The 27450-nt window shown below is 47.4% G+C and overlaps 1 protein-coding gene across 1 annotated transcript in view; it reads left to right on the top strand.

Moving 5' to 3' along the window:
- LOC123348235 (histo-blood group ABO system transferase 1-like) overlaps positions 1–25364 on the top strand; it is a 52824-nt gene extending 27460 nt beyond the window's left edge. The window contains exons 3-7 of the mRNA XM_044985720.1: positions 20338–20376; positions 21385–21423; positions 22123–22158; positions 23005–23139; positions 24394–25364. Of these exons, the coding sequence (XP_044841655.1) occupies positions 20338–20376; positions 21385–21423; positions 22123–22158; positions 23005–23139; positions 24394–25078 (934 nt within the window). The 3' untranslated portion in view covers positions 25079–25364. The remainder of the gene's footprint in view (positions 1–20337; positions 20377–21384; positions 21424–22122; positions 22159–23004; positions 23140–24393) is intronic.
- The last annotated feature ends 2086 nt before the right edge of the window (positions 25365–27450 follow it).

The raw sequence follows: 27450 nt of genomic DNA, 5'->3' as shown, positions 1-27450 counted from the left end.
TTGGAAAACAAACCAATAAAAACTTCCAATAAACAATAGAAAATCATGTCATTTTAATTTTGCAGGTTTTTTAAAAGACTCAAATTTCATTTTTTCCCTCCCCCACAGAATTTTGTTTTTCTTCATTTTTATGATCAGTTCTACTCAGGAAATTGGTGCATGTACAGATGGCTCTGTTAAATCTGAGTATACAGAGTAACTCCAGTGAAGACAATAGGAGTCAGAATAAGGGGTAAAGTCAAAGATAGGGTTAGAAGAGAGAATCCAGCATTAATGGTAGGGTTTTAATTTTGACTAAAAAAATTCTGAGCCAGAGCCCCAGCTGCGGTTGGTGTATGTATGGTGGCTAGCATATATATAATCACATTAATAATATGTATTTTTTTCACCATATGCCTATTAATATGTATTCAGCAGAAATACTAAAGCAGTTATATAGCTTAAATTGGCCTGTTCCTTTGTTATAATCCTGTTCACTTATGCTAAGTATCCCATAACACCTTGCATTTGCTGAAGAAAGTTTTGGCTTAAGTAAATATGGAAACTATCCAGATTAGGACATGCAGGTGTTTTACCATAGCAAGTGGTGGTCATTTCTCTCACAGACCAGTACCTGAAATGTCCCAGAGGAAAAGGATAAGGTATTAGTGCTCTATCTTGGTACAAATGTAGAAAGTAGGATCTTCAATGATCTGAAACTCAAAAAAAAAAAAGGCGTACAAAAAGTGGTAACTAGGTCAGATTACAAAGGATGAATATGAACAAACAACACATGCATGTAGGGATAAAATTAGAAAGGCCAAGGCAAAAACGAGATTAAACTAGCTATAATCAGAAAGGATAACAAGAAAACATTTCTACAAATACCTTAGAAGCAAGAGGAAGACCAAGGATGGGGTAGGTCAGTTGCTCAGCGAGGTGGGAAAAACAGTAATAGAAAATATGGAAACGGCAGAAGTGCTAAATGACTATTTTGTTTCATTTTTCACAAAAGGTTTAGTAGCAATTGGATGTCTAACATAGTGAACACCAATGAAAATGTGGTAGTATCTGAGGCTAAAATAGGGACAGAATAAGTGAAAAATTACTTAGACAAGTTAAACGTCTTCAAGTTGCTAGAGCCTGACAAAATACATTCTGCAATATTCAGGTAACTGACTGAGAAGATATCTGAGCCATTAGCAAACTGGAGAAAAGATCTGAAGTAAATAGGATGACATTCAATAAGGACAAATGCAAAGTATTCCATTTAGGAAGGAACAATCAGTTGCACACACAAAAAATGGGAAATGACTGCCTAGGAAGGAGCACTGCAGAATGGAATCTGGGGGTCATAGTGGATCACAAGCTAAACACGAGTCAACAGTATAACAATGTTATGAAAAAGTTAACATCATTCTAGGATGTATTAGCAGGAGTGTTGTAAACAAAACACAAGAAGTAATTCTTCTGCTTTACTCCACTCTGATATGGCCTCAGCTGGAGTATTGTGTCCAGTTCTGGGTGCTACATTTCAGGAAGGATGTGGGCAAATTGGAGAAAGTCCGGAGAAGAGCAACAAAGATGATTAAAGGTATAGAAAACATGACCTATGGGAAACATTTTAAAAACAGGGTTTGTTTAGTCTGGAGAAGAGAAGATTAAGAGGGGACATGATAACAATTGTCTTAAATTGCAGCAAGGGAGGCTTAGGTGAGAGATTAGGGAAAACTTCCTAACTATCAGAGTGGTTAAGCACTGGAATAAATTGCCTAGAGAGGTTGTGGAATCTCTGTCTAACCTGCTCTTAAAAACTTTCAATGACAAACACTTCTCAGGGATGGTCTAGCGATAATATAATTCTATGATTATTGGCTTATAGCAATAAACCTGAGTGATATTGGTCATTTGTCCTCTTGAATATATTTCATAATGAACCAAAGTGTGGTCGAGCAATTGGCTATACAGTTTATCAACACTGGAGCAAAGGATCCATAATTCTGATGGGGCCAGATCTACAGTTAGTGTTAATAAAAGTAGCTCTCTTAGGGCTAGTCTACACTTACTGTCCGGGTCGACGCGGTGAGTTCGACTTCTCGGAGTTCGAACTATCGCGTCTGATCTAGACGCGATAGTTCGAACTCCGGAAGCGCCGCGGTCGACTCCGGTACTCCACCACTGCAAAAGGCGGTGGCGGAGTCGACCTTGGAGCCGCGGACTTCGATCCCACGGCGTCTGGACGGGTAAGTAGTTCGAACTAGGGTACTTCGAGTTCAGCTACGCTATTCACATAGCTGAACTTGCGTACCCTAGTTTGACCCCCGCCCTTAGTGTAGACCTGCCCTTAGAGTCTGCTTATCTATGCCAATTCTCAGCATCTGAGGATGTGGCCCTACAATATTGAGGCAGTTCCTTGTTGATACACTCCCAATACTTCACAGTGGGTTTTTTTGTTGTTGTTGATTTGTTCCCTCCCTATGCTCTCCCAAGAGTCACCTCCCATGTTTTTCATCCAGTGACTAAGCATCCATCACCTGCTGAGAAGATGTGTCTCAGTAACTGAATGTGCTGCATTCCTGATGTTGAATAGTTGGGGGGTTCAATTCCAGTTTCCACTGATGCATGTTACCATTTTAGGTATGCAATGTTGTTGTAGCCATGTGGGTCCCAGGATATTAGAGAGACAAGATGGGGGAAGTAATATCTTTTATTGGACCAACTTCTCTTGGTGAGAGAGACAAGCTTTTGAGCTATACAGAGCTCTTCTTCATGTCTGGGAAAAGTACTCTGAATGTCACATCTGAATACAAGATCAAACAGATAGTTTAGCACCAGTAGTTAGCACATATTCTAAGGGACCAGGTGGTATTCACCCAAGAGTCCTGAAGGAACTCAAATTGAAATTGCAGGACTACTAACTGCAGTCTGTAACCTATCATTTAAATCAGCTTCTGTACCAAATGATTGGAGGATAGCTAATGTGATGCCAATTTTAAAAAAGGACTCCAGAGATGATCCCGGCAATTACAGGCCGGTAAGCCTGACTTCAGTACCGGGCAAACTGATTGAAACTATAGTAAAGAACAAAATTGTCAGTTACATAGATGAACATAATTTGTTGAGGTAGAGTCAACATGGTTTTTGTAAAGGGAAATCATGCCTCACCAATCTACTAGAATTCTTTGAGGTGGTCAACAGGCAAGTGGACAAGGAGGATCCAGTGGACATAGTGTATTTAGATTTTCAGAAAGCCTTTGACAAGGTCCCTCACCAAAGGCTCTTAAGCAAAGTAAGCTGTCAAGAGATAAGAGGATAAGTCCTCTGATGGATTGTTAACTGGTTACAAGATAGGAAACAAAGGGTAGGAATAAATGGTCAGTTTTCAGAATGGAGAGAGGTAAATAGTGGTGTCCCCCAGGGATCTGTACTGGCAACAGTCCTGTTCAACTTATTTATAAATTATCTGGAAAAAGGGGTAAACAGTGAGGTGGCAAAATTAGCAGATGATACAAAACTACTCAAGATAGTAACCTCCCAGGCAGACTGCGAAGAGCTACAAAGGGATCTCTAAAAACTAGGTAACTGTGCAACAAAATGGCAGATGAAATTCAGTGTCGATAAATGCAAAGTAATGCCTAAGCTGATACCACTCAAGAAAGATCTTGGAGTCATTATGTATAGTTCTCTAAAAACATCCACTCAATGTGCAGCGGCTGTCAAAAAAGCTAACAGAATGTTGGGAATCATTAAGAAAGGGATGGATAAGAAGACAGAAAATATCATCTTGCCTCTATATAAATCCATGGTACGCCCACATCTTGAATACTGCGTGCAGATGTGGTTGCCCCATCTAAAAAAAATATATTGGAATTGAAAAAGATTCAGAAAAGGGCAACAAAAATTATTAGGGGTGTGGAATGGTTTCTGTATGAGGAGAGATTAATAAGACTTTGACTTTTCAGCTTGCAAAAGAGATGAGTAAGGGGGATATGATAGAGATCTATAAAATCACAACTGATATGGAAAAAGGAAATAAGGAAGTGTTATTTACTCCTTCTCATAACACAAGAACGAGGGATCACTCAATGAAATTTATAGGTAGCAGATTTAAAACCCTCAAAAAATGAAGTATTTTTTCACACAATGCACAGTCAACCTGTCATCTGTCCTTGCCAGAGGATGTTGTGCAGGCCAAGACTTTAGAACAGGGTTCAAAAAAGAACTAGATAAATTCATGAAGAATAGGTCCATCAATGGCTGTTAGCCAGGATGTGCAGGGATGGTGTTCTTAGTCTCTGTTTGCCAGAAGCCGGGAATGGTTATCTGTTCTGTTCATTCCCTGTGGGGCACCTGGCTCTGGTCACTGTGGGAAGACCAGATACTGGGCTAGATGGATCTTTGGTCTGACCCAGTCTGGCCGTTCTTGTTCCTTTCTCCTTGGCTATCTGCCCAAACTGACGTGAGTTGCTCCCCTTTTATAGTGCTGCTACACTTGGAGCATGCCCAGTAGGGCTCAGGGTGTGCGGCTTCCTCAGCCCACAGTGTGGAGTTAACCCTTTCGCGCCCAGTGCTGGGTGAGTGCACTCCATCACAGGCTTATTAACACCCCTGTAGTCATGGGACAAAAATAAAGTGGATTTATGGCTTATTACAACTATCCATAACCCACTAACCCCCGCGTTTTGTCCTATGATTACACAGATTTTACTCTGTGAATCTCAAAAGCTTGTCTCTCTCACCACCAAAGTTTGTCCAATAAAAGATATTACCTCACCCACCTTGTGTCTCCATTATTTTAGGTGTCAAAACATTTAATACACCATCTAGGGCAGGGGTGGGGAAACTTTTAGGCCCGAGGGCCACATCTGGGTATGGCAATTGTATGGTGGGCCATGAATGCTCACAAAATTGGGGGTTGGGGTGCGGGAGCGGGTGAGGGCTCTGACCGGGGGTGAGGGCTCTGGGTTGGGGCCAGAAATGAGGAGTTCAGGGTGACGGAGAGGGCTCCAGGGTGAGACAGGGGGTTGGGGTGCATGAGGGTAAGGGCTCCGGCTGGGGGCGAGGCTGGGGATGAGGAGTGCAAGAGGGTGGTCTGGGCTGGGACAAAGAGATTCAGAGTCCAGAAAAGGGATCAGAGCTGGGGCAGGGGGTTGGGTCACAGGAGGAGGCCAGGGGTGCAGGCTCCGGGCAGTGCTTACCTCAAGCAGCTCCCAAAAGTAGGGGCATGTCCCATCTCTGGCTCCTACATGGAGGCATGGCCAGGTGGCTCTGCGCGCTGCCGCATCCACAGGCACTGCCCCCGGTAGCTCCTGGAAGCAGTGGCATGTCCCCCCTCCAGTTCCTACACGTACGCATAGTGCCGTCCAGGTGGCTCTGCACACTGCTCTGTCTGCAGGTGCTGCCCTGCAGCTCCCATTGGCACGGTTCCCAGTCAATGCCCCTCAGTCTGGTGCTCAGTTTCAATCAGGATCCAATAGCAAGCCAAAAGCTGCTTCTTGGATGGAGTATACCAGCTGCATAGGGAGTTTATGAGACCAAAACTCGAGGGGCTGCTTATTGTGGGCACCCAACAATTTTTGCCACAGACTCCAAGAGGCGTAATCCTCCAACATTGACACCTCCAGTGAAAGGGGCTATGAGGATCACAGGGGTCCAAGGGCATTGCGATCTGGATGGCAGCTTTAGCCTCCTCAAATACCCGCTGCTGGGCTTCGCCCCAATCAAATGCATCTTTTTTCCTGGTGACATTATAAAGGGGCTTTAAAACCAAAGCGAGGTGCGGAATGTGGTTATGCCAATAACCAAATAACCCGATCACGCGCTGCACCTTGACCTTGGTGTTCGGGGCTGCAAGCTGGGCAACTGGGTCTACAACAGAAAGGGGGATGTGGCACTGTACCCCTTGTCACACAGTCCCAAGGAATTTCATGGGTCGGCTGGTGGGCAGTAACTTTGTTGGGATTAACAGCTCACCCTCTGGCCTGCATGAGTGGTGAGCACCTGCAAGGTTCACTCCACTGCATCATGATCCATCCCCTGAATCATCAAATCATCAATATAGTGGAGTATAGTCACGGATTCTTCAGGGGTAAAAAGCGGAGGTTGTGTGCCACCAACCCATGGCACAACGTGGGACAGTGGGCATATCCCTGTGGCAGTTGCGTGAAAGTGTACTGGTGCCCATGCCAGGTGAAGGCAGATTGGGCTTGTGCCTCTTCAGGAATGGGAATTGAGAAAAAAGCATTCGCCAGGTCAATAACGGCATACCATTCCCACTCGGTCTGCCCGATGGCCTCAATTAAAATCACAACATCAGGAACGGCGGCCACGATGGCCACCCTGTCCAGTCTACCACCATCTACCAAGACCCATCGGGTTTTTTCACAGGCCACACTGGGCTGTTAAAAGGAAATACCACTGGCTTAATGACCACTACCCGCTGCTACTCAGCAGTAGTCTCCCCTATACCCTTCTGTTCCCCGTGGAGTCGGTACTGCCTCAGTGAAACAACTGACCTGGGCTGGGGCCGGACCAGGGGTTCCCATAAGGCGTGGCCCACCATAACCACCCGCACCCCAAACCAGTACCTCCCATCAGAAAGGGAAAGGGAAAGTTTCCCGCAGAATGTCAATGCCAATAATACACTCTCAGACAGAAGTAACAACCAGTGAGTACAAACGGGGAGGGGTATGCCCAATTTGCAAAACTAAGGCTACGTCTACACTACCCTCCTGGGTCGGCGGGTAGCGTTCAACTTCTCGGAGTTCGATATATCACGTCTCATCTAGACGCGATATATCGAACTCCAAACGCGCTCCCGTCAACTCCGGAACTCCACCACCGCGAACGGCGGTGGCGGAGTCGACGGGGGAGCCGCGGACTTCGATCCCGCGGCGTCCGGACGGGTGAGTAGTTTGAACTAAGGTAGTTCGAGTTCAGCTGAACTTGCGTACCTTAGTTCGACCCCCCCCCCCAGTGTAGACCAGGCCTAAGGCCACCCGCCTACCAAGTATGGCCTGCCCCCCAAATCCATTAATCTGTATCGGTGTACCCTGGAATTTGGAAGGATTACTGTAAACAAGGGATAGCTCCACCCCAGTGTCCACAAGAGCACTGACCTGCTGCTTATTGTACGGTGACCAGTGAATCCAGACATATACATGGGGGCGCGGGTCCAACGCGGCAGTTCCCTTTATTAAGCCAACGGCGTCGGCCCTGCTGGTCTCCTATTGGGGGTCCGGCGTTTGCCACTCATCCAAGGAGGGGTAGAGGCAGGGAGCAGGCAGGGCAGGCATCTCCGCCTCCCCCTTCCCACCCTTCCCCTGATCCTTAACCATTTCCCATTGGAGGGCAACTAGTTCTTTGGTGAGGAGCCCATCAGTCTTGTTTTTGGGGGTTCCCCCCTTCAGCAAGGCTACAAAAAAATCCGTCCCCGAAAGGCATGGGGCCTCCTTCTTAGCATTCCCCTTTCGGTTGGCTTAACTTACCCGGACCTTCGCCTTGGTGTCCTCAATGTCCCCCAACTGCCCCACCAGCAAGGCAGCCTCACCCACCGGGCAGCCCTGTGTGGGACTCAGAACTGCCAAGAGGGCCCTGTTCAAATGGAGTGGGGCGGTGCGCAACAAATGGTTCCACACCCATGCTGTGAAGGTCTCATGGTTGGGACCCTGGAAGTTATTTGTATAGAGCCCTACTTGTATCCCCATTTCCCGAAGGCAAATGGAAGCCTCGGGAATTGTACTCCAGGGTTTATCCACATCATCCCAATCCATGGGATCTGGCCACCCATGCTCTACAGTGACAAAAATCCACTCTAGCAACGTCCTACTCCCCGCTGTCCCCTGAGCACCCCAGGAGCTGATGGGTCGCAATGTCCGTGGCAAGGTCCCCTAACATCAAGTTCTCCCCCGGGAGCAGGTGCAATGCCTGAGCACCCTGGTCCCAGCAACGGAGAAGCCAAGACTTCACGCTCTCCCCATCCCACTGCCTGAATTGTACCTGAAGGCCCTGGAGCTCTGTATCCGTATAGTCCTGGATTATCTGTGTCTGTTGGGGGGCTGCTCCGGGAGGCCTCTTAGTTTGGTTAGTAACCAGGGGCCGGATCTCCTTTGCACTGCCTCCGTCTGCCTCAGTCTCAATTTCGCCTTCCCACCCATCGTTGTCTTCACTGGAGTCCCATATGTCCCCATCCCACGTCTCGGGGTCCCAATCCAATGCCATAAGGGCCCTAACCTTGGACTGGGACACAGTGGGACACGGGTTCAGCAGGAGGTGGCGGTGGCAATGGCGATCCCGGGCATAGCGGATCACCATAATGTCAGCTATCTCCTGCTGCTTGCGGGCCTCTTCTGAGCCGCTTCCAACACCTCTGTTAGCATGTTATTCTTATCCAGGAGAGCCCGCTTATCGTCCGCCAGGATGCTAACATTCTTCTCTAGCTGCTCATTATCTGCTGACAGCTTTTGCACCATCGTCAGGAACAACCATCTCCATCCCCAATCCTTATAGAGTTTATTATGCCCATATAACTCTATTGCCTTCTCTCTCTGCTTGGCCAATTTGGCCGGGGCGAGGGGAACTTCGTCCCTGTCCCATTCAACCGGGGGAGGCACCCGGCATAACAATTTGGCCACCAGTGCCCAGCGGGAGGTACTACTCCAGCCGGGTATCTTGTCGGTGGCCACAACCCCACATCCTCGCTTACCCCACATCCGGCTACACCTCCCGGGGGTATCACTGATTGTATCCTGCCAACTACACCCAGGTGTTGTGCCAAATGGGGGCTCAGATACACTCAGTGAAGCCACACCAGGTGTATAAGTATAACCGGTTTTATTGCCAGAGTATAATAAGCTTCCCAGCCTTCACACGTTACTAAATACGTGCTTTCCAGCAACCAAGCAGGCAAACATCAAGGCTTATACCCCTTCTGCTACGGACAGTCCCAGACCATCCAGCCTTGTCCTTGAGGGCTCATAGCAGGTGCTGCTCCAGCTTGGGGAGTTCCTGGGCACCTACAAGGCCAAAGTCTGCAGGTGAGACTGTTCGTCTAAAGCAATTCTCATCGCCATTTTTATCATCCTCTCTTTCTCAGGGGGTGTATACATCCACAAGCAGGCTCTGGCAGGAAACACTGTTGCTTTCTATTCCCACACTTAACACGCTTGGGCCCCACTTCTCTCTTCACTTGTTTATCCAGTTGGAGTGGCTGCAAGCCAGCCTGGCCGGTCAAAGCCAGTTCACTACTAGCTCCACCTGGACCATCCTGTAATAACAGCAACGGTATCTTGCGGTCAATTCCACCTGCAGACGGACCATACTGCACTGAAGTGGGTTCACAAAGTCAAAGATACTAACAAAATACTGATTCAGTGGAGTTTAGCTCTTCAAAACTTTAATTTTGAAATACAACACATTTGAAAATCATACAAGTTAAACACAAGGGACCAAATCCTTAGCTTGTGTAAGTGTACTTCCCTTTAAATCAATGATGCCAAGTCCCACAGGGGGGTACATCAGCAGAGCTCCCCTGAAATTGAGGTATGCCAATTTTATTGAAGATTTGGTGCTATTCTTGTAACCTAATGACTAGTAACTGGAAACTCGTGCTGTTTTCTGGATGTCATTCATAAAGTCACGTGTGTTAAAAGCCAAAATGGCTGAGGACCTAAAAACTGGACAGCCTCAGACCGTGAATGCCAGTGATAGTTGTATCTGGTGATATTCTGAACAAAGACTCCTCCACCATTCTTGTAGCTGTTTCCATCACTTCATGATGACTCAACAGACATTCTAGACTTCAGAGTGATGTTTGGGGTTGTTGCGTGTGCTGCTTGTGTTGCTGTGTGCAGGTTTTGTTGTGCTGGGAGCATAGTGTAGATTTGTGCAGATGCAGAGTGAGGGGTGTAGAGTCAGTCCGAATATACAAGGCTGTAAGTGGGACCCTACATGCCTCATCCTAAAAGGATCATTCCATTTATATTAACCTGTGATGCTCTTCTGTTTCCCTAGCATACAACATATCAACCAGCCCTCATGCCAGCCCGTAAGGTAAGGACATCGTTTACCTACATCCAGCTCTCCCGTAGCTGTGTTCTGTCTTTATCTTCACCACTGTTGTGTTATGGCTTGACTAGGTGCCTTCTACTACCCTCGTGCATGTTAAGTAGTAACTAGAGTGGAGCGAAATTCGGAGTTCCTATCCTGTGGGGAATTCCCACATTCCAACATCTATTTTTGTTCCAAAACAGGACAAAATATTTGAAATTTTCTGCTGAACACAAATAAAAAATGTCAGTTTGCAAATGTCAAAACATTTTATTTTGACTTTTTCTGTTGAAACAAAGAATTTTGACCTTCCTGAAATGGAAGCAATTCATTTTGGTTTGTTGAAGCACATTTCAACATTAAACTACCTTTCCCTGTTGTCCAACAGGAGTTGGTGGTCAAGCTCATGTTCTTTCCTAGGAGCCTGGCTCCCTGGGGAGACTAATTCTACTAGTTTGTTATAGTCCCTTTAGGAAGAAAAATCTCATAGCCACAGATGAGGATGTGTTGTCACTACAGCGACTAGCATGGCACGGGTGTGGCTGTGCTGTTGTAGCACTGTAGTGTAGATGTTTCTTAATTTGATGGAATTTCTCTTGCTGTTGTTAATCCACCTATCCAAGAGGCAGTAGCTCGGTTAATAGAAGATTCTTCTGTCACCTTACCCGTGTCTGCACCAGGCATTAGACCAACTTACCTATATCACACAGGATGTGGAATTTTTCACAGCTCTGAGGGACGTAGATCGGTCGATCTAATTTTTAAGTGCACAACTAGGCCTGCCTGACACTTTGATTCAGGGTTCAGCTTTCTAAACTCAACCCTAATTTCAGCTGCCTGTGATTTTTGGACTCAACTTCAGATAACATGGACATGGCCGTAAAACGGGCTGAGTACCCCCAACATGGAAGATGAATTCAATGAGAACTGAGTATGCTTTTCATCCCTTAACAATATAGCAAGACTTAGGTTCTCAAAGCTGCCTCAGGGATCTGGGTGCCTGATGGGGTCACTAATAGGAGCTCTGTCTGTCTCTCCCACTGTGGAATGTGGGCCTTTGTTCCCACTCAAATTTACAAGCTGCAATTTTCAAAGCCAACCAAGGGAGTTGGACCCACACAATTCCTGTTGAAAAGAATGGGTGAATTGCCTAGCACTTTGGGGCCCCACTCTTGGCTGGTTCTTAGGCATTTCTGCAATAAACATGTTAACTACAAATACTGGTGGCTTTGAAAATCCTGGCCTAGGTGACTACAACAGGTCATCCTAAAATTAAGGCCCCCCACAAAATAAATTAATTAAATGATCAGAATGTATTATTGAAAAGTTTGTGCTTATTGGGCTAGATCAGGGGTAATCAATTATTCTTTGTCAAAGTCCAAGTTTCTTGGCAAAAATATAGTCAAGATCCAGAGTCCAGAGAAAATAATACAAAAATAATAATAATAAGAAGAAGAATTATAATAAGTAACTAAAAAAATGTCATGGTCCTTTTAAAAGTGTCTGGAGTGTTTGCCTGTTGTCTGCAGCTGGGCTAGAACCTCAGTCAGTGCAAATCACATGGATGTCGATGGGGTATTTGCGAGGCATCTGGGCCTGCAGGCTCTTGGTGGGAGTCCAGGGAGATAAGTTGTAGTCGTCTGCTACTCTTGTTGCAGTTGGCCTTCACATGCCCTAGTTCATTACATTTAAAGCCTCACTCAGCTGACTCTGGCCTGGGGGGAGGTTGGTGGCTGGAGAGTGGGGTGGTGGAACGAAAGGGCATCTGGGGTCCCCCTGGCTGTGTGGAGGGCTTCTTCGTGCAAGGTGGGGCTTTGGGCTGAGTCCGATGGTGGGGTGCTGTTTCGGGTTGCCCCTTCCGGTATCTGCTCCAGCTGCTACTAGCTTTTGTCTTCTCCGCCACCTCCACCCAACCACTATGGTTTAATACCTTCCACATTTGCCATTGTCCTTTCCAATTTTGAATTGACGCTCCCAGCAACAAGGGGAGCCTGTCCGCCTGCAGCTGGATCACCCCCAAGTTGAGGGTGCCCAATGTGGCAAGCTTATTTCGCAGTACTTCTATGTCAAAGTAATTTAATATACCTGTACCAGTTCCAACCCCTCCTAGCACTGTCTCCATAAGGCACCCCTTTTTGCACCCCTTCCCCGCCAGGGGGCCAACTGAGGCTCACCATTGTTCCCACAAACCATCTGTCCAGGGCCGACCGCTCGCATTGTACAACCCAACATGGACTACACTCTCATTAATATTTACATTAATTACATCAGTCTGTGGACCCACAATTACAGGGCTACACGAATCAGGCAAAACCATTAAATGAGGTTTTCTTTGATTCAGCGTGGCAAAAACACGAAGTACATATAGCAATATCAAAAAGGGGCCTCACTCCCTATGTAAGTCTTCTTGGTGAAGTTCCACATAGTCCCATGGGCTATGAGAAAACGGGTATCATTCCCAGTGCAGTTAAGCAACTTTCGTAGGGCAGTCGTATTGGAGGACTGGATTTGTGGCATCATCTGTCCACACCAGTGGGAGGAATCATTTACCAAATGAAGGGTCATGTTGACTGTCAAATCAGTGTACACCAGGACGGTATCTGGCCGGTGGCCCGGGAGTTGGAGCATATACACAATTGATCGAGACCTTCATGACGGGGCAGCTCGGATGTGCTGACCAGGTAAAATTACCAATGGTCCGGTTTGTGGTGGCAGCACTCCATCGCAAATGTCCGCAATGCAACAATGGTCCCATTTGCCCCCGAGCACATAGGCCCAAAGTCCCCAAAGGATGCACACAAGCATAATCTTCAAAGTAGCTTGCCCCATCAAGACAAACAAGATCATTATCCCCGTCAATGCTGGCCCAGTAAGTGTCCCCGGGCCCCCGAGCAATGATCTCCCCTGACTGGAGGCGTCACCCAGGGTACCCGCACCCATACCCAGCCACTCTCTTCCTCAGCCCTATCCATGGACCCAAACCTTCCCGCTCCACAGGCGGTGTCCGGCACCTCCATTTCCTGCAGGTGCCGCACTTCAGGGAGGGCAGTCTGCTCACAGATGAGCTGGGCCACCCGATTGCCAGGTTGTATACTCATGGGCTCCTTTCCAAGATTGAACAGCAAAACCCGTACTTCTCCCCGGTAGTCATGGTCCACAACCCCTGCCTGTATGTGCACACCTGCATGCAAAGCCAGCCCAGAGTGGGGAGCCACCCTCCCATAACACCCTCTGGGTAATTGTACCCATATCCCAATGGGAATCAATTTCTGAGTGCCAGGATCAATGGTGTCGGGAGCAACTGCGTACAAATCCACCCATGCTGACTCTGGTGTCCCTCTAGTCAGGGGCAGTGGGGTGTAGCAGTACAACTCCTAACGCAGTACAACTCCTAACGCATCAGGGTCCGACTGCTTCGATCCATAGGCCTCCTCAGTCACTGGCCACACAGTCACTCCACCATATTGGCGTCAGGCCATAGTATGGACGCATATTCAGCTGATACGTGACCTTGGTCAGTACCCCATACCATCCCCTAAGTGTGCAGTTCAGTGACAGGAGCCATAGCTGCTGTTTCAGCAATCCATTATACCGTTCCATGACACCTGCCCCTTGTGAAACACCCATCGGATTCCCAATCCTGCACCGTGTTACCAGCAAAATGGGACCCATTGTCAGAATGCAGTTGAGAGGGAACTCCATGGTGAAATACAATTCACTCGTTAATGCCAGTGATTTTATTCCACTGGTTGGCATGGGACGCCGGCCAGACCTCTCCACAGCAGGTGGCCATGTCGACCATGGTGAGGATATACACCTTGCATTGGTCACGAGGAAGTGGGCCAACATAATTGACTTGCCAAATTTGAGCAGGCTGGTCTCCTGTCCCGGGGAGCCGGCTTCCACCTGTAAGGGCTTAACAATCTGGCAAATTTTACAAACGGCTTTAGCTGTTTTTAGGGCTACATGTGAAGTGGGGATACCTCGGGCCTGTGCCCAATGGTACGCCCCCTCAGGGCCCAAGTGCCCTGAGTGTGTGTGTATCCAGGAAGCCAACAGGGAAAGAGCTTCCCCCTCACCGGCAGGGGCCGCTGTACACTCGGCTATGTGGGCCAGTTGGTCCGTGGCAGCATTCCAGTGATGTTCCTGGGCACGATTCTGGTGGGCATCTGTATGAAACACATCAATTCAAAGGTCCTGCACAGCAGAATACAATTCCTGCTAAATAGGGGCACCCCACACAGGCTTGCCATGGATGGCCCAATCCTGGGCTTTCCAGCAGCCCATCTAGGTGGCCAGTCCCTGAGTCACTGCCCAAGAGTCAGTGTACAGGCGTACCTTGGGGTCCCCAAGGGCAAGCACCCACCTCACCACCAGCAGCACAGCATAAAGCTCATCATATTGGCTGGAGGCTCCCTGTCCCTCGGCAGTCTCATGAACTGGTGAACAGGATTTAAGGCGACAGCTCTCCAGCGCCGCGTATTACAAACCTGGCCGAGCCATCAGTAAACCAGGCGTAGGGTCGCTAGGTGGCGCTCAAACTATCAAATGAGGCTCCCCATTGCACAGTGGGGGCTTCAGCCGGGGTCTGCAGTGTGTGGGGGGGTCACCCCACCCCTCTCCTAGGGCTGTGCCAACTGTTTGTGAAGCTTACTAGTGCCGTAGGGTCCTGCACAGGTGCGGTCACTAATGTACCACTTCCACTTCACAATTGAACTCTGTTATGCCATGCCCACTCTATCTCCAGTGTTGGGGTCTGTAGTGAAGTGGTGTGGCTCCCCGCCGCCCCGGAGCAGGACAAGCCCATCTGCAGGCCAGAGTGGGTGGAGCTAGGGAGCTCTAAGCCCGCCCCTCAGAGGGTCAGGCGGCGACCCGGAAGTATAAAAGCCGGCCTCAGAGCTCACTAGAGGCCCGGCAGCCGGGGAGGCCAGATGTCTCCAGTCTAGCCCGTGACTGGGAAACCCCCCGCGGCCCAAGATACACGCCAGGACAGGCCTGACTTGCCCTGCGCTCGCTGCCCGGAGGAGTTGCCGGGCCTGCTGCTTGCCCACTGCCCCGAAGAACCCATGGTGCTGGACTCCCCAGAGGACACCACCCTGACCCAGATACTACTGGAGGAGAGTCTGGAAGTAGCCCGGGGGAAACCGACCCTTGTCTGGCTGCAGCATCCCCAGAGCCGATGTCAGTGTGTTGCGGCCAGGATCCCCACTGACACAGCAGTGGGTCGTCTGCCACTGCTAGGGCCCCGGGCTGGGACGCAGTGGAGTGGGAGGGCCTGCGTCCCCACTGCCACCCAACTCGCGGGTGGCAGACTCCCCCTCCCAGGCCTGAGGAGGCTTGGGCCTGCTATCATTGCTCAGCTCTGCCTGAGCTCCTGACTCATTAATGCTTTTACTGTCACTGCTCAGCCCTGCCTGAGGGCCTGGGCTCCTGACTCATCATTGTTGCCCCACACTGACCTAAGGCCTGGGCTTATTGCTACTGTTTATGCGGCCCCTGCTCAGCTCCTGCCGGAGGGGCCTGAGTGTCTGACTCATGGCTGCCCCGCCCTGACTCTGGGCCAGGGTTTATTCCTATTGAACTGCGGTTGCTGCACCCTGCCCGAGGGCCTGAGCACCTGACTCAGTATTGCCCCGCCCTGACCCTGGGCCTGGGCTTACAGTGCTTATTCCAGTTACTGCAAGGGCTGCCGAGGGAGACCACTGTGGACGGATTAATTCCTCTGAACATCAACTGTGTGTAGCGAGCCGGTGTGGCTCCCCGCCGCCCTGAAGAGGGTTGAGCCCCGGCTAACCCTTGTACAGGGTCCAAAATCCAATTCATAATGGGGATTTCAGGCTGTAAAACCACAGTTTGTCCCTCAGTCAGGTGCTCAGTTTCAATCAGGACCCAATAGCAAGCCAAAAGCTGCTTCTCGAATGGAGTATACTGGCTGGCCACCTCAGGGAGTTTACGAGACCAAAACCAGAGGGGCCTGTTATCACGGGCACCCAACAATTTTTGCCACAGACTCCAAGAGGCGTAATCCTCCAGCACTGACACTTCCGGCGAAAGGGGCTATGAGGATCACAGGGGCCCAAGGGCATTGCAATCTGGATGGCAGCTTTAGCCTCAAATGCCTGCTGCTGGGCTTCACCCCAATCAAATGCCATCTTTTTCCTGGTGACATTATAAAGGAGCTTTAAAAGCAAAGTGAGGTGCAGGATGTGGTTACACCAGTAACCAAATAACCCGATCACTCGCTACACCTTGACCTTGGTGGTCGGGGCTGCAAGCTGTGCAATTTGGTCTACAACAGAAGGAGGGAACTGGCGCTGCGCCCCTTGTCACACAATCCCAGGGAATTTCACGGATCGGCTGGTGAGCAGTAACTTTGTTGGGCTCACCCTCTGGCCTGCATGTGAGTGGTGAGCGCCTGCAAGGTTCACTCCACTACATCATGATCCATCCCCTGAATCATCAAATCATCAATATAGTGGTGAATAGTCACTGATTCTTCAGGAGTAAACATCTGGAGGTTGCGCACCACCAACCCATGGCACAACGTGGGACTGTGGACATATCCCTGTGGCAGTTGCGTGAAAGTGTACTGGTGCCCATGCCAGGTGAAGGCCAATTGGGCTCATGACTCTTCAGCAATGGGAATTGAGAAAAAGGCGTTGGCCAGGTCATACCATTCCCCTTCGGTCTGCCCAATGGCCTCAATTAAAATCACAACATCAGGAACGGCGGCCGTGATGGGGGGGCACCACCCTGTTCAGGGCCCAGTAGTCTACGATCATCCACCAAGACCCATCGGGTTTTTTCACAGGCCACACCGGGATGTTAAAAGGAAATACCACTGGCTTAATGACCACTACCCGCTGCTACTCAGCAGTAGTCTCCCCTATACCCTTCTGTTCCCCGTGGAGTCGGTACTGCCTCAGTGAAACAACTGACCTGGGCTGGGGCCGGACCAGGGGTTCCCATAAGGCGTGGCTCACCATAACCACCCGCACCCCAAACCAGTACCTCCCATCAGAAAGGGAAAGGGAAAGGTTCCCGCAGAATGTCAATGCCAATAATACACTCTCGGACAGGATAACAACCAGTGAGTACAAACGGGGAGGGGTATGCCCAATTTGCAAAACTAAGGCCACCCGCCTGCCAAGTATGGCCTGCCCCCCCAAATCCATTAATCTGTATCGGTGTACCCTGGAATTTGGAAGGATTACTGTAAACAAGGGATAGCTCCACCCCAGTGTCCACAAGAGCACTGACCTGCTTCTTTTTGTACGGTGACCAATGAATCCAGACATTTACATGGGGGCGCGGGTCCGATAGGGCAGTTCCCTTTATTAACCCAACGGCGTCGGGCCTGCTGGCCTCCTGTTGGGGGTCCGGTGTTTGCCACTCATCCAAGGAGGGGTAGAGGCAGGGAGCAGGCAGGGCAGGCATCTCCGCCTCCCCCTTCCCATCTTCCCCTGATCCTTAACCATTTCCCATTGGAGGGCAACTAGTTCTTTGGTGAGGAGCCCATCAGTCTTGTTTTTTGGGGTTCCCCCCTTCAGCAAGGCTACAAAAAAATCCGTCCCCGAAAGGCATGGGGCCTCCTTCTTAGCATTCCCCTTTTGGTTCGCCAGAGTCGCCGGACCTTCGCCTTGGTGTGCTCAATGTCCCCCAACTGCCCCAGGAGCAAGGCAGCCTCACCCACCGGGCAGCCCTGTGCGGGACTCAGAACAGCCAAAAAGGCCCCGTTCAAATGGAGTGGGGCGGTGCACAACAAACGTTTCCGCATCCAGGCTGTGGCGATCTCATGGTCGGGAATTGTACTCCAGAGTTTATCCACATCATCCCAATCCATGGGATCTGGCCACCATACTGTACAGCGGCAAAAATCCACTCCAGCAACATCCTACTCCCCGCTGTCCCCTGAGCACCCCAGGAGCTGATGGGTCACAATGTCCATGGCAAGGTCCCCTAACATCAAGTTCTCCCCCGGGAGCAGGTGCAATGCCTGAGCGCCCTGGTCCCAGCAACGGAGCAGCCAAGACTTCACGCTCTCCCCATCCCGCTGCCTGAATTGTATCTGAAGGCTCTGGAGTTCTGTTTCCGTATAGTCCCGGATTATCTGTGTCTGTTGCGGGGCTGCTCCGGGAGTCTCCTTAGTTTGGTTAGTAACCAGGGGCCGGATCTCCTTTGCACTGCCTCCGTCTGCCTCAGTCTCAATTTCATCTTCCCACCCATCACTGTCATCACTGGAGTCCCATATGTCCCTGTCCCACATCTCGGGGCCGCACTCCAATGCCATAAGGGCTCTAACCTTGGACTGGGACACAGTGGGATGGGGGTTCTGCTGGAGGTGGCGATGACGATCCTGGGCATAGCGGATCACCATAATGTCAGCTATCTCCTGCTGCTTGAGGGCCTTTTCTGAGCCGCTTCAACACCTCTGTTAGCATGTTATTCTTATCCATGAGAGCCCGCTTATCGTCCGCCAGGATGCTAACATTCTTCTCTAGCTGCTCATTATCTGCTGACAGCTTTTGCACCATCGTCAGGAACAACCATCTCCATCCCCAATCCTTATATAGTTTATTATGCCCATATAAGTCTATTGCCTTCTCTCTCTGCTTGGCCAATTTGGCCGGGGTGAGGGGAACATCGTCCCTGTCCCATCCAACCGGGGGAGGCACCCGGCATAACAATTTGGCCACCAGTGCCCAGCGGGAGGTACTACTCCAGCCGGGTATCTTGTCAGTGGCCACAACCCCACATCCTCGCTTACCCCACATCCGGCTACACCTCCCGGGGGTATCACTGAGTGTATCCTGCCGACTACACCAGGTGTTGTGCCAAAGGGGTGCTCAGATACACTCAGTGAAGCCACACCAGGTGTATAAGTATAACCAGTTTTATTGCCAGAGTATAAGAAGCTTCCCGGCCTTCACGCATTATTAAATATGTGCTTTCTAGCAACCAAGCAGGCAAGCAAACATCAATGCTTATACCCCTTCTGCTATGGACAGTCCCAGACGATCCAGCCTTGTCCTTGAGGCCTCGTAGCAGGCGCTGCTTCAGCTTGGGGAGTTCCTGGGCACCTACAAGGCCAAGGTCCACAGGTGAGACTGGCTGCAAGCCAGCCTGGCCAGTCAAAGCCAGTTCACTACTAGCGCCATCTGGACCATCCTATAATAACAGGCCAAGTTAACTTGCAGTCAGCCCCAACACTCCCAGGACGTCTCCAGTCCCCCAGCCCCTCCCTGCATTTGTGTCATGAAGCTGGATGTCTGGGCTTGATCTGGGCCTGTCTTCTCCGTGGTGTGCTGCTTTGGGAAGACTGGTTTCTCTAGAGTTTCGTTGCCTGACCTCAACCTCATACACTAGCCTAACTAATTCATTGCCACAAAGCTAGAAAAGAAAAAAAAATAAACTGCTTGTTGGACTTCCTGGCTTTGGGAGCTGTGAGGGGCAAGGCTTGGGGCGTGGGAAGCATGCGGAGCTCTCTGGCTGCCCCTGTGCTTCAGAGCCAGAGGAGGGACACAGAGCCATGGCACGCACAGAGCGGGTGCAGTCCTCTGACCCTGCTCCCCAATGGGAGCTCGAGGGCCAGATTAAAAGGTCTGACAGGCCGGATGGGGCCCACGGGTCGTAGTTTGCCCACTCCTGATCTAGAGTTAATGAAACACAAAGTCACTGAGGTTGGCCCCCCAAATCACACAAGTTAAACACAAGGGACCAGATCCCCAGATGGTGTAAATGTACTTCCCTTGAAATCAATTGGGCCAAGTCCCACGGGGTGTAAATCAGCAGAGCTCCACTGATATTAAATGAGATATGCCAATTTGATTAAAGATTTAGTGCTATTCTTGTAACCTAATAACTAGTAACTAGTAGCTGAAAACTCGTGCTGTTTCCTGGATGTAATTCGTAAAGTCATGTGTGTAAAAAGCCAAAAATGGCTGAGGACCTAAAAACTGGACAGCAGCAGACTGTGGATGCCAGTGATGGTTGAACCCGATGATATTCTGGACAAAGACTCCTCCACCATTCTTGTAACTGTTTCCATCACTTCATGATGACTCAACAGACATTCTAGACTTCAGAGTGATGTTTGGGGTTATTGCGTGTGCTGCTTCTGTTGCTGTGTGTGGGTTGTATTGTGCTGAGAGACTAGTGTAAATTTGCGAGGATGCCGAGGGGTGTGTGCTGCCGTGAGGGGCTATATAGAGTCAGTCTGGATTTACACAGCTGTAAATGGGACCCTACATGCCTCATCCTGAAAGGATCATTCCATTTATATTAACCTGTGATGCTCTTCTGTTTCCCTAGCATACAACATATCAGCCAGCCCTCATGCCAGCCCGTAAGGTAAGGACATTGTTTACCTACATCCAGCTCTCCCGTAGCTGTGTTCTGTATTTATCTTCACCACTGTTGTGTTATGGCTTGACTAGGTGCCTTCTACTACCCTCGTGCATGTTAAGTAGTAACTAGAGTGGAGCAAAATTCGGAGTTCCTGTCCTGTGGGGAATTCCCACATTCCAACATCTATTTTTGTTCCAAAACAGGACAAAATATTTGAAATTTTCTGCAGAACACAAATAAAAAATATCAATTTGCAAATGTCAAAACATTTTATTTTGACTTTTTCTGTTGAAACAAAGCATTTTGACCTTCCTGAAATGGAAGTAATTCATTTTAGTTTGTTGAAGCACATTTCAACATTAAACTACCTTTCCGTGTTGTCCTTTCCGTGTTGTTGGTCAAGCCCATGTTCTCTCCTAGGAGCCTGGCTCCCTGGGGAGACTAATTCTACTAGTTTGTTATAGTCCCTTTAGGAAGAAAAATCTCATAGCCACAGATGAGGATGTGTTGTCAGTACAGCGACTAGCGTGGCATGGGTGTGGCTGTGCTGTTGTAGCAATGTAGTGTAGACATTTCTTAATTTGATGGAATTTCTCTTGCTATTGTTAATCCACTTATCCAAGAGGTGGTAGCTCGGTTAATAGAATGTATTTTTGAAAGGTTTGTGCTTATTGGGCTAGATCAGGGATAATCAATTATTCTTTGTCAAAGTCCAAGTTTCTTGGCAAAAGTATAGTCAAGATCCAGAGTCCAGAGAAAATAATACAAAAATAATAATAAGAATTATAATAAGTAACTAAAAACAGTTCATGGTCCTTTTAAAAGTGTCTGGAGGTCCGGTGTTTGCCCGCTGTCTGACTATTGACTATGGCTGGGCTAGAACCCCAGTCAGTGCAAATCACATGGATGTCGATGGATTGGCGCTGATTGACACCAGCCGAGGATCTGTTCCATTATTTCTGTGATGCTAAGAGAGCAATGAAACATCTCTGGTTTCCTTCTCTTTCCTAGACAAACTGACTTGAATGAGAACTTCTCAGTGCTTCCACGGTAAGGATGCGGTGCCCTGCGTTCGTAATATATAACAAAATAAACAGCTGAGATTGTGGTCATAGCAGGCAAAGCAAAGACGATCGAAGCAGGTGTAGCGTGGTGTCGTTATGTAGAAAATTTCCTCCTGACACATTCTATTCCCAGTTCCACAAAATTTAGGGGTGACCGTTGGGCCATTTATCTCTGTCAACGTTCACAGCCCTGAAGCTTTATGCTAAATCTTGAAGGCAATGTCTCACAGGATACAGGTAAGGTAAAGTATCAGTGTCTTACAGGATACAGTCCTGTAGGTTCCTTACATTACCGCTAAATAAAATAAATGCTAAAGATAGCTCTATGGGCTATATATCACAGGCGATAAATATATAGAAAGACAGAGTCTAGGTAAGGCCTTGATAAAGTGGAAGGTGATTCTTCCCTGAGATCTTCTACTGTCTCCATACCTATTGATCATGTTTATGGTGGTTTGCAGGTTGGGCCATAGAGATGAAGAACGTCTCTTTAACCAGTACCTTAAAAGGAAATTACTCCCAGAAATGGTCTATGTAGAATACAACTCTATCATACTCATTTTTTCTAGTGCCCATTATATGGTATAGATGCCCATTTCTCATTCAGTCTTCTGGCCATTATAGAAGGTTAAAGATACTACATACATACAGTTATATCCCAGTAATTCATTTCTTCTTTCAACAGAATGTCATATCATCAGCCATTTGTGGACAAGCCTCAGTAAGTCTCCTCTTCTCACATTTTGTTTTAAATTGGATAAATATTAAAAAAAATTAAACAGGAAAAAAAACATGATAGTTTTATGTAGACCACAGTATTGCTCAGCAATTACAGGGATGAGAACCACTCTAAGAACCTACAGAATTAGCCCTGCCAACATCATAAATTGCATAGAGAAGTCTCAAAATTATTTCAGTTTGATTTTGTGACAACTGCCAGTTTGTTTAACTGACTTTTTTTTTCAGTAGAACACACCATTAAGTGCAAAAGATTTATTTTCACTTACAGGAGGATATTTTTAAGGGGAAAAATACAACTTTTTTTGTCATTTTACATTTTAGAATTTTATCTGGCTTCCTATGCAAATCATTTAACATTTCCACTTGTCACAATGAATTAAAAAAATTCATTTCATTTGGATTTTCAAGGGGTGCTATGCAGTCAAACCCTTGTGTTTTAACATGACTCAAATGTCTCACTCCCCTCTGGTCCTTTGTAAATTCCAGCCACTGTGAACATTAACCAAGATTTCTGAGTGACAAAATATTCTGAAATGGAATTGTGAATATGTTTGTGTGAAAAGTCATGAAATTTGTCGTTATTTGCTCCCTGCTACATCATGTGCTCAGATCGATAGGAGAAGAATATGTACAACTTGGATTGGTTGGTAGATAGATACAATTGTCACTTATGGATAAGTTACTCCATAATTGCCCAAAAGAGGGTCACTTGCACCTTCTCCTGAAGAGTCTAACGCTGGCCAATGATAGAGAGGGGATATCTGGCCCTTTGGACCAGTCTGATTCACTCTGGCCATTACTGAGTTTTCTCTCTCATTTCGTGCAGGAGAACTGATGTCTTGCTGGTGTCCCCGTGGCTGGCTCCCATCGTGTGGGAAGGCACCTTCAACAGAGACATCCTGAATGCCCAGTACAGACAAAAAAAATTCGTTGTTGGGGTGGCCACATTTGCGGTAAAAAAGTACGACTTCCCTTGCACAATCCAAAACCTATGACACTACGCCTAGTTGTGCTGCACTATGGAGCGTGATAGATGTCCTTGAAAGGCTCCCTGTAATGCTCCTAGCCCCATTCCACCACACACTGAGGCCTTGTCTACACTACACGGCTAAATCGGCACCACTGTGATCGATGCAGCGGTGTTGACATCTGTAATCCACTGCAATGAGAGGTGGAAGCTATGTCGACTTAAGTTACAGTACTTACTTAACTAGCTTAACTTAGATCGATTTATAGTGTTAGTGAAGACCAGGCCTATGGCTGGGGTGTGCGGAGAGCCATTAAAGCACAGCGACAACTGAGATTCTGGAACTTGGCTCCATCCACCCCTTGTCACATAGCACCAGTCTCACTAACCCATCTCAACAGGCCATAGGGCCACAAAAGAAAATATCTGGAATGTTTAAGCCCTAAGATAAGATTGTTAAATGGGGGATCCTGTGTGCAGTAACTCAGCTCCTACTATGAAAGGAACTAGAGGCCTATATTTAAAACTGAATATTTTTTAAAGCCGGGGATTTCAACAAGGCCTTAACAGCCAGATTTTTAAATGTATTTAGGCACCTAACTCCAATTGATTTCAGTGGGAGTTGGGGCCTAAATAACTTTGAAGACCAGACCCTAAGGGAATTAAGAAGTGGCCAAATCAAATTGCAAGTAAACTATTATTATCATGGCCGCCTAGGTGCCCCACTCAAGAACCAGGAACCCAGTTGCATCAGGACACTCCCTCTGGGCTGTGAGAGACCCCCTAGTTCATGTCCCCTCTCTGCTTCAGGAGAAGAAGAAGAAGAAGGGATTTGAACAGGGATCTGCCATCTCTCTGGTGCATGCCTGAACCACTGGGCTGTGGGACATTCTGATGTGGAGTGCCCTCAATCTGTCTTGTTGAAGCTGTTCCATTGCGGATTGAATAATTAGTCATTGAGCGAGAGAGAGCAAGCATGAGAATGTGGACTCATTCCCAGGGGATGTTGTGAAGGCCAGAACTATAACAGGGTTCAAAAAAGAAAATGATAAATTCATGGAGGATAGGTCCATCAATGGCTATTAGCCAGAATGGGCAGGGATTCAGCCCCATTCTCTGAGTGTCCCTAGCCTCTGATTGCAAGAAACTGAGCGTGGATGATGGGATGGATCACTCAATGATTTCCTGTTCCATTCATTCCACACTGATAACTCATTTCATTCACTGTTGCACTCATTTTCCTTTCAGATACATCCAGTTCATAGAAGGGTTTCTTGGCTCCGCCAACAAATTCTTCCTCTCTGGGCACAGGGTCAACTTCTATCTCTTCACTGACAACCCAGAGAAAGTCCCATCCATTAAGCTGGCCCCTGAGAAGCGTCTCTTCATCATCCCTGTCCAGAACTACTCACGGTGGCAGGACATCTCCATGAATCGCATGGACACAATCAGCAACCACATCCGCAGCCACTGGCGCTATGAAGTAGACTACCTTTACTCCATGGACATTGACGTCCAGATGTTTGAGCACATTGGGGTGGAGATCATCGACACGCTTGTGGGCACCATCAGCTCCTGGCAATACACCAAGCCCCGGGATAGCAACTCCTATGAGAGGCGTCCGGAGTCGCGAGCTGCCATCCCCCTTGGGGAAGGGGATTTCTACTATGCAGCCAGCTTCTACGGAGGGAGCGTGTCTGAAGTCTACAAGTTGACCACAGCCTGCTTCAAAGGAGTCACGGAGGACAGAGCCAACAGCATCGAAGCCAAGTGGCACGAGGAAAGCCACCTGAATAAATACCTACTGTACCACAAACCCACACGCCTGCTGTCCCCGGAGTACTACTGGGATGAGGAACTGATCATACCTCCTATCATCAGGGTTAAGAGATTGTCATCAGTGCGCAAAGATCTGAAAAAAGTCAGGTTCTGAAGGAAGGAAGAGAAAGAGAAAGGGATGGGTGGATGGATGTTGTGACAGATATGGCAACCTCCTGCAATACCCTTGAAAAAAACCTCATAGAATTAAGTTTAAGTATCTTTAATGTATGGCTCAAACTTGTTGAATAACAGGCTCAATTGTAATTACTTAATCAAAGATTACCAATCAGAGATTAGTGCAGCACTATACAGAATACAGAAAGAAATAGATACTAGGTCTGTCAGTCAATCACAGTTAACTCTCACGATTAACTCAAAAAAATTAATCGCAATTAAAAAAATGAATCATGATTACTCACAGTTTTAATCACACTGTTAAACAATAGAATATCAACTGAATTTTATTAAATATTTTTGGATGTTTTTCTTCATATTCAAATATATTGATTTCAATTACAACACAGATTACAAAGTGTATAGTGCTCACTTCATCATTTTTACCATGAAAATATTTGTAATAAAAATAATACAATAAACAAAATAGTATTTTTCAGTTCACCTCATACAAGTACCGTAGTGCAATCTCTCTATCGTGAAAATGGAGCTTACAAATGTAAGATTTTTTTATTACGTAACTGCACTATAAAACAAAACAATGTAAAACTTTAGAGCCTACAAGTCCACTTAGTCCTACTTCTTGTTCAGCCAATTGCTAAGACATACAAGTTTGTTTACATTGACGGGAGATAATATTGCCTGCTTCTTATTTACAGTGTCACCGGAAAGTGAGAATAAGAGTTCGCATGGCACTTTTGTAGCCAGTATTGCAAGGTATTTCCTGCCAGAAATGGTAAAGATTCATATGCCCCTTCATGCTTCGGCCATCATTCCAGAGGACATGCTTCCATGCTGATAACGCTCGTTAAAATAAATGAGTTAATTAAATTTTTGACTGAACTCCTTGAGGGAGAATAGTATGTCTCCAGCTCTGTTTTACCCACATTCTGCCATATATTTCATGTTATAACAGCCTTGGTGATGACCCAGCACATGTTCGTTTTAAGAACACTTTCACTGCAAATTTGACAAAACGCAAAGAAGGTATCAATGTGAGATTTCTAAAGATAGCTACAGCACTTGACCCAAGGTTTTGAGAGTTTGAAGTGCCTTCCAAAATCTGAAGGGCATGAGGTGTGGAGCATGCTTTCAGAAGTCTTAAAAGAGCAATACTCCGATACAGAAACTACAGAACCCGAACCACCAAAAAAGAAAATCAACCTTTTGCCAGTGGCATGTGACTCACATGATGAAAGTGAACATGTGTCGATCCGCACTGATTTGGATCATTATCGAGCAGAACCCATCATCAGCACCAGCTTTACAGTAGTCTAACTTCAATCATTTCACTGCAGGAACTCCTGATTTATTCCAGTGAGGAGAGAACCTTTCTGGGGCAAGTATCAGAGGGGTAGCCGTGTTAGTCTGGATCTGTAAAAGCAGCAAAGAATCCTGTGGCACTTTATAGACTAACAGACATTTTGCAGCATGAGCTTTCGTGGGTGAATACCCACTTCTTCGGATGCAAGTGATCCGAAGAAGTGGGTATTCACCCACGAAAGCCTCATGCTGCAAAACTGTTAGTCTATAAAGTGCCACAGGATTCTTTGCTGCTTTTTCTGGGGCAAAATAGGCTCAAAATGTGTCCTCTCATTCACTTTCCACAGGTGTGAGTGTCTGTACAAAGCAAACTTTGCATGGACTGGGGTTGGAGCAAGTGACTCTGCATGTCCCATGTGGATAATGGAGATTCAGTTCAACATGCAGGATACTGCCTTCAGAGGTCCAGTGGACACCTGGCTTGCGTCTTTCCCTATACACTCTTCAGGCCCCCAAAAATACTGGACTACAAATGCTATGGGCCAATTTCATATGGTTTTGCTGCCTTTCTTGTGGTTGCCAACATACCATGTGGATAAACGAGAGAGAGGGAGAGATTGTGCATGAAGACAGATATATATATATATATATATATATATATATATATATATATATATAGAAAGACTGTCCTTCTGTATAACATACTGTGATAAATGAAGGGGGATGGGGTAAAGCTCCATTTTATGGACACCCAGCCAGCCAGTTACTATAAAATTCTTCTTAGTAGCTGTTTGTGACTTGGCACCCCGTAATGCTTTATGGAAATATGCTTATCAATGTAAATATGATGTAACTTGGGTATGTTTTATGCTACATATGCCATGTAACATCTCTCTGCAAAGGTTATGATCTACTGAATATATTCATCCTATTTGTATGCATGGATCGTTTTTGTATTTGAGGTTATGAATATTGGCTGTGTACTTGTTTGATTTTAAGTAGCCTTAGTAAAGCATTTGGTCAGTGTCTTTAGAAAGGAATTTGCAA

This window comes from Mauremys mutica, chromosome 13, assembly GCF_020497125.1.
Source record: "Mauremys mutica isolate MM-2020 ecotype Southern chromosome 13, ASM2049712v1, whole genome shotgun sequence".
In the NCBI taxonomy this organism is placed as follows: Eukaryota; Metazoa; Chordata; order Testudines; family Geoemydidae; genus Mauremys; species Mauremys mutica.
Note: the sequence above shows the minus strand (reverse complement) of the source record. Positions and strands in the feature narration are given on the sequence as shown.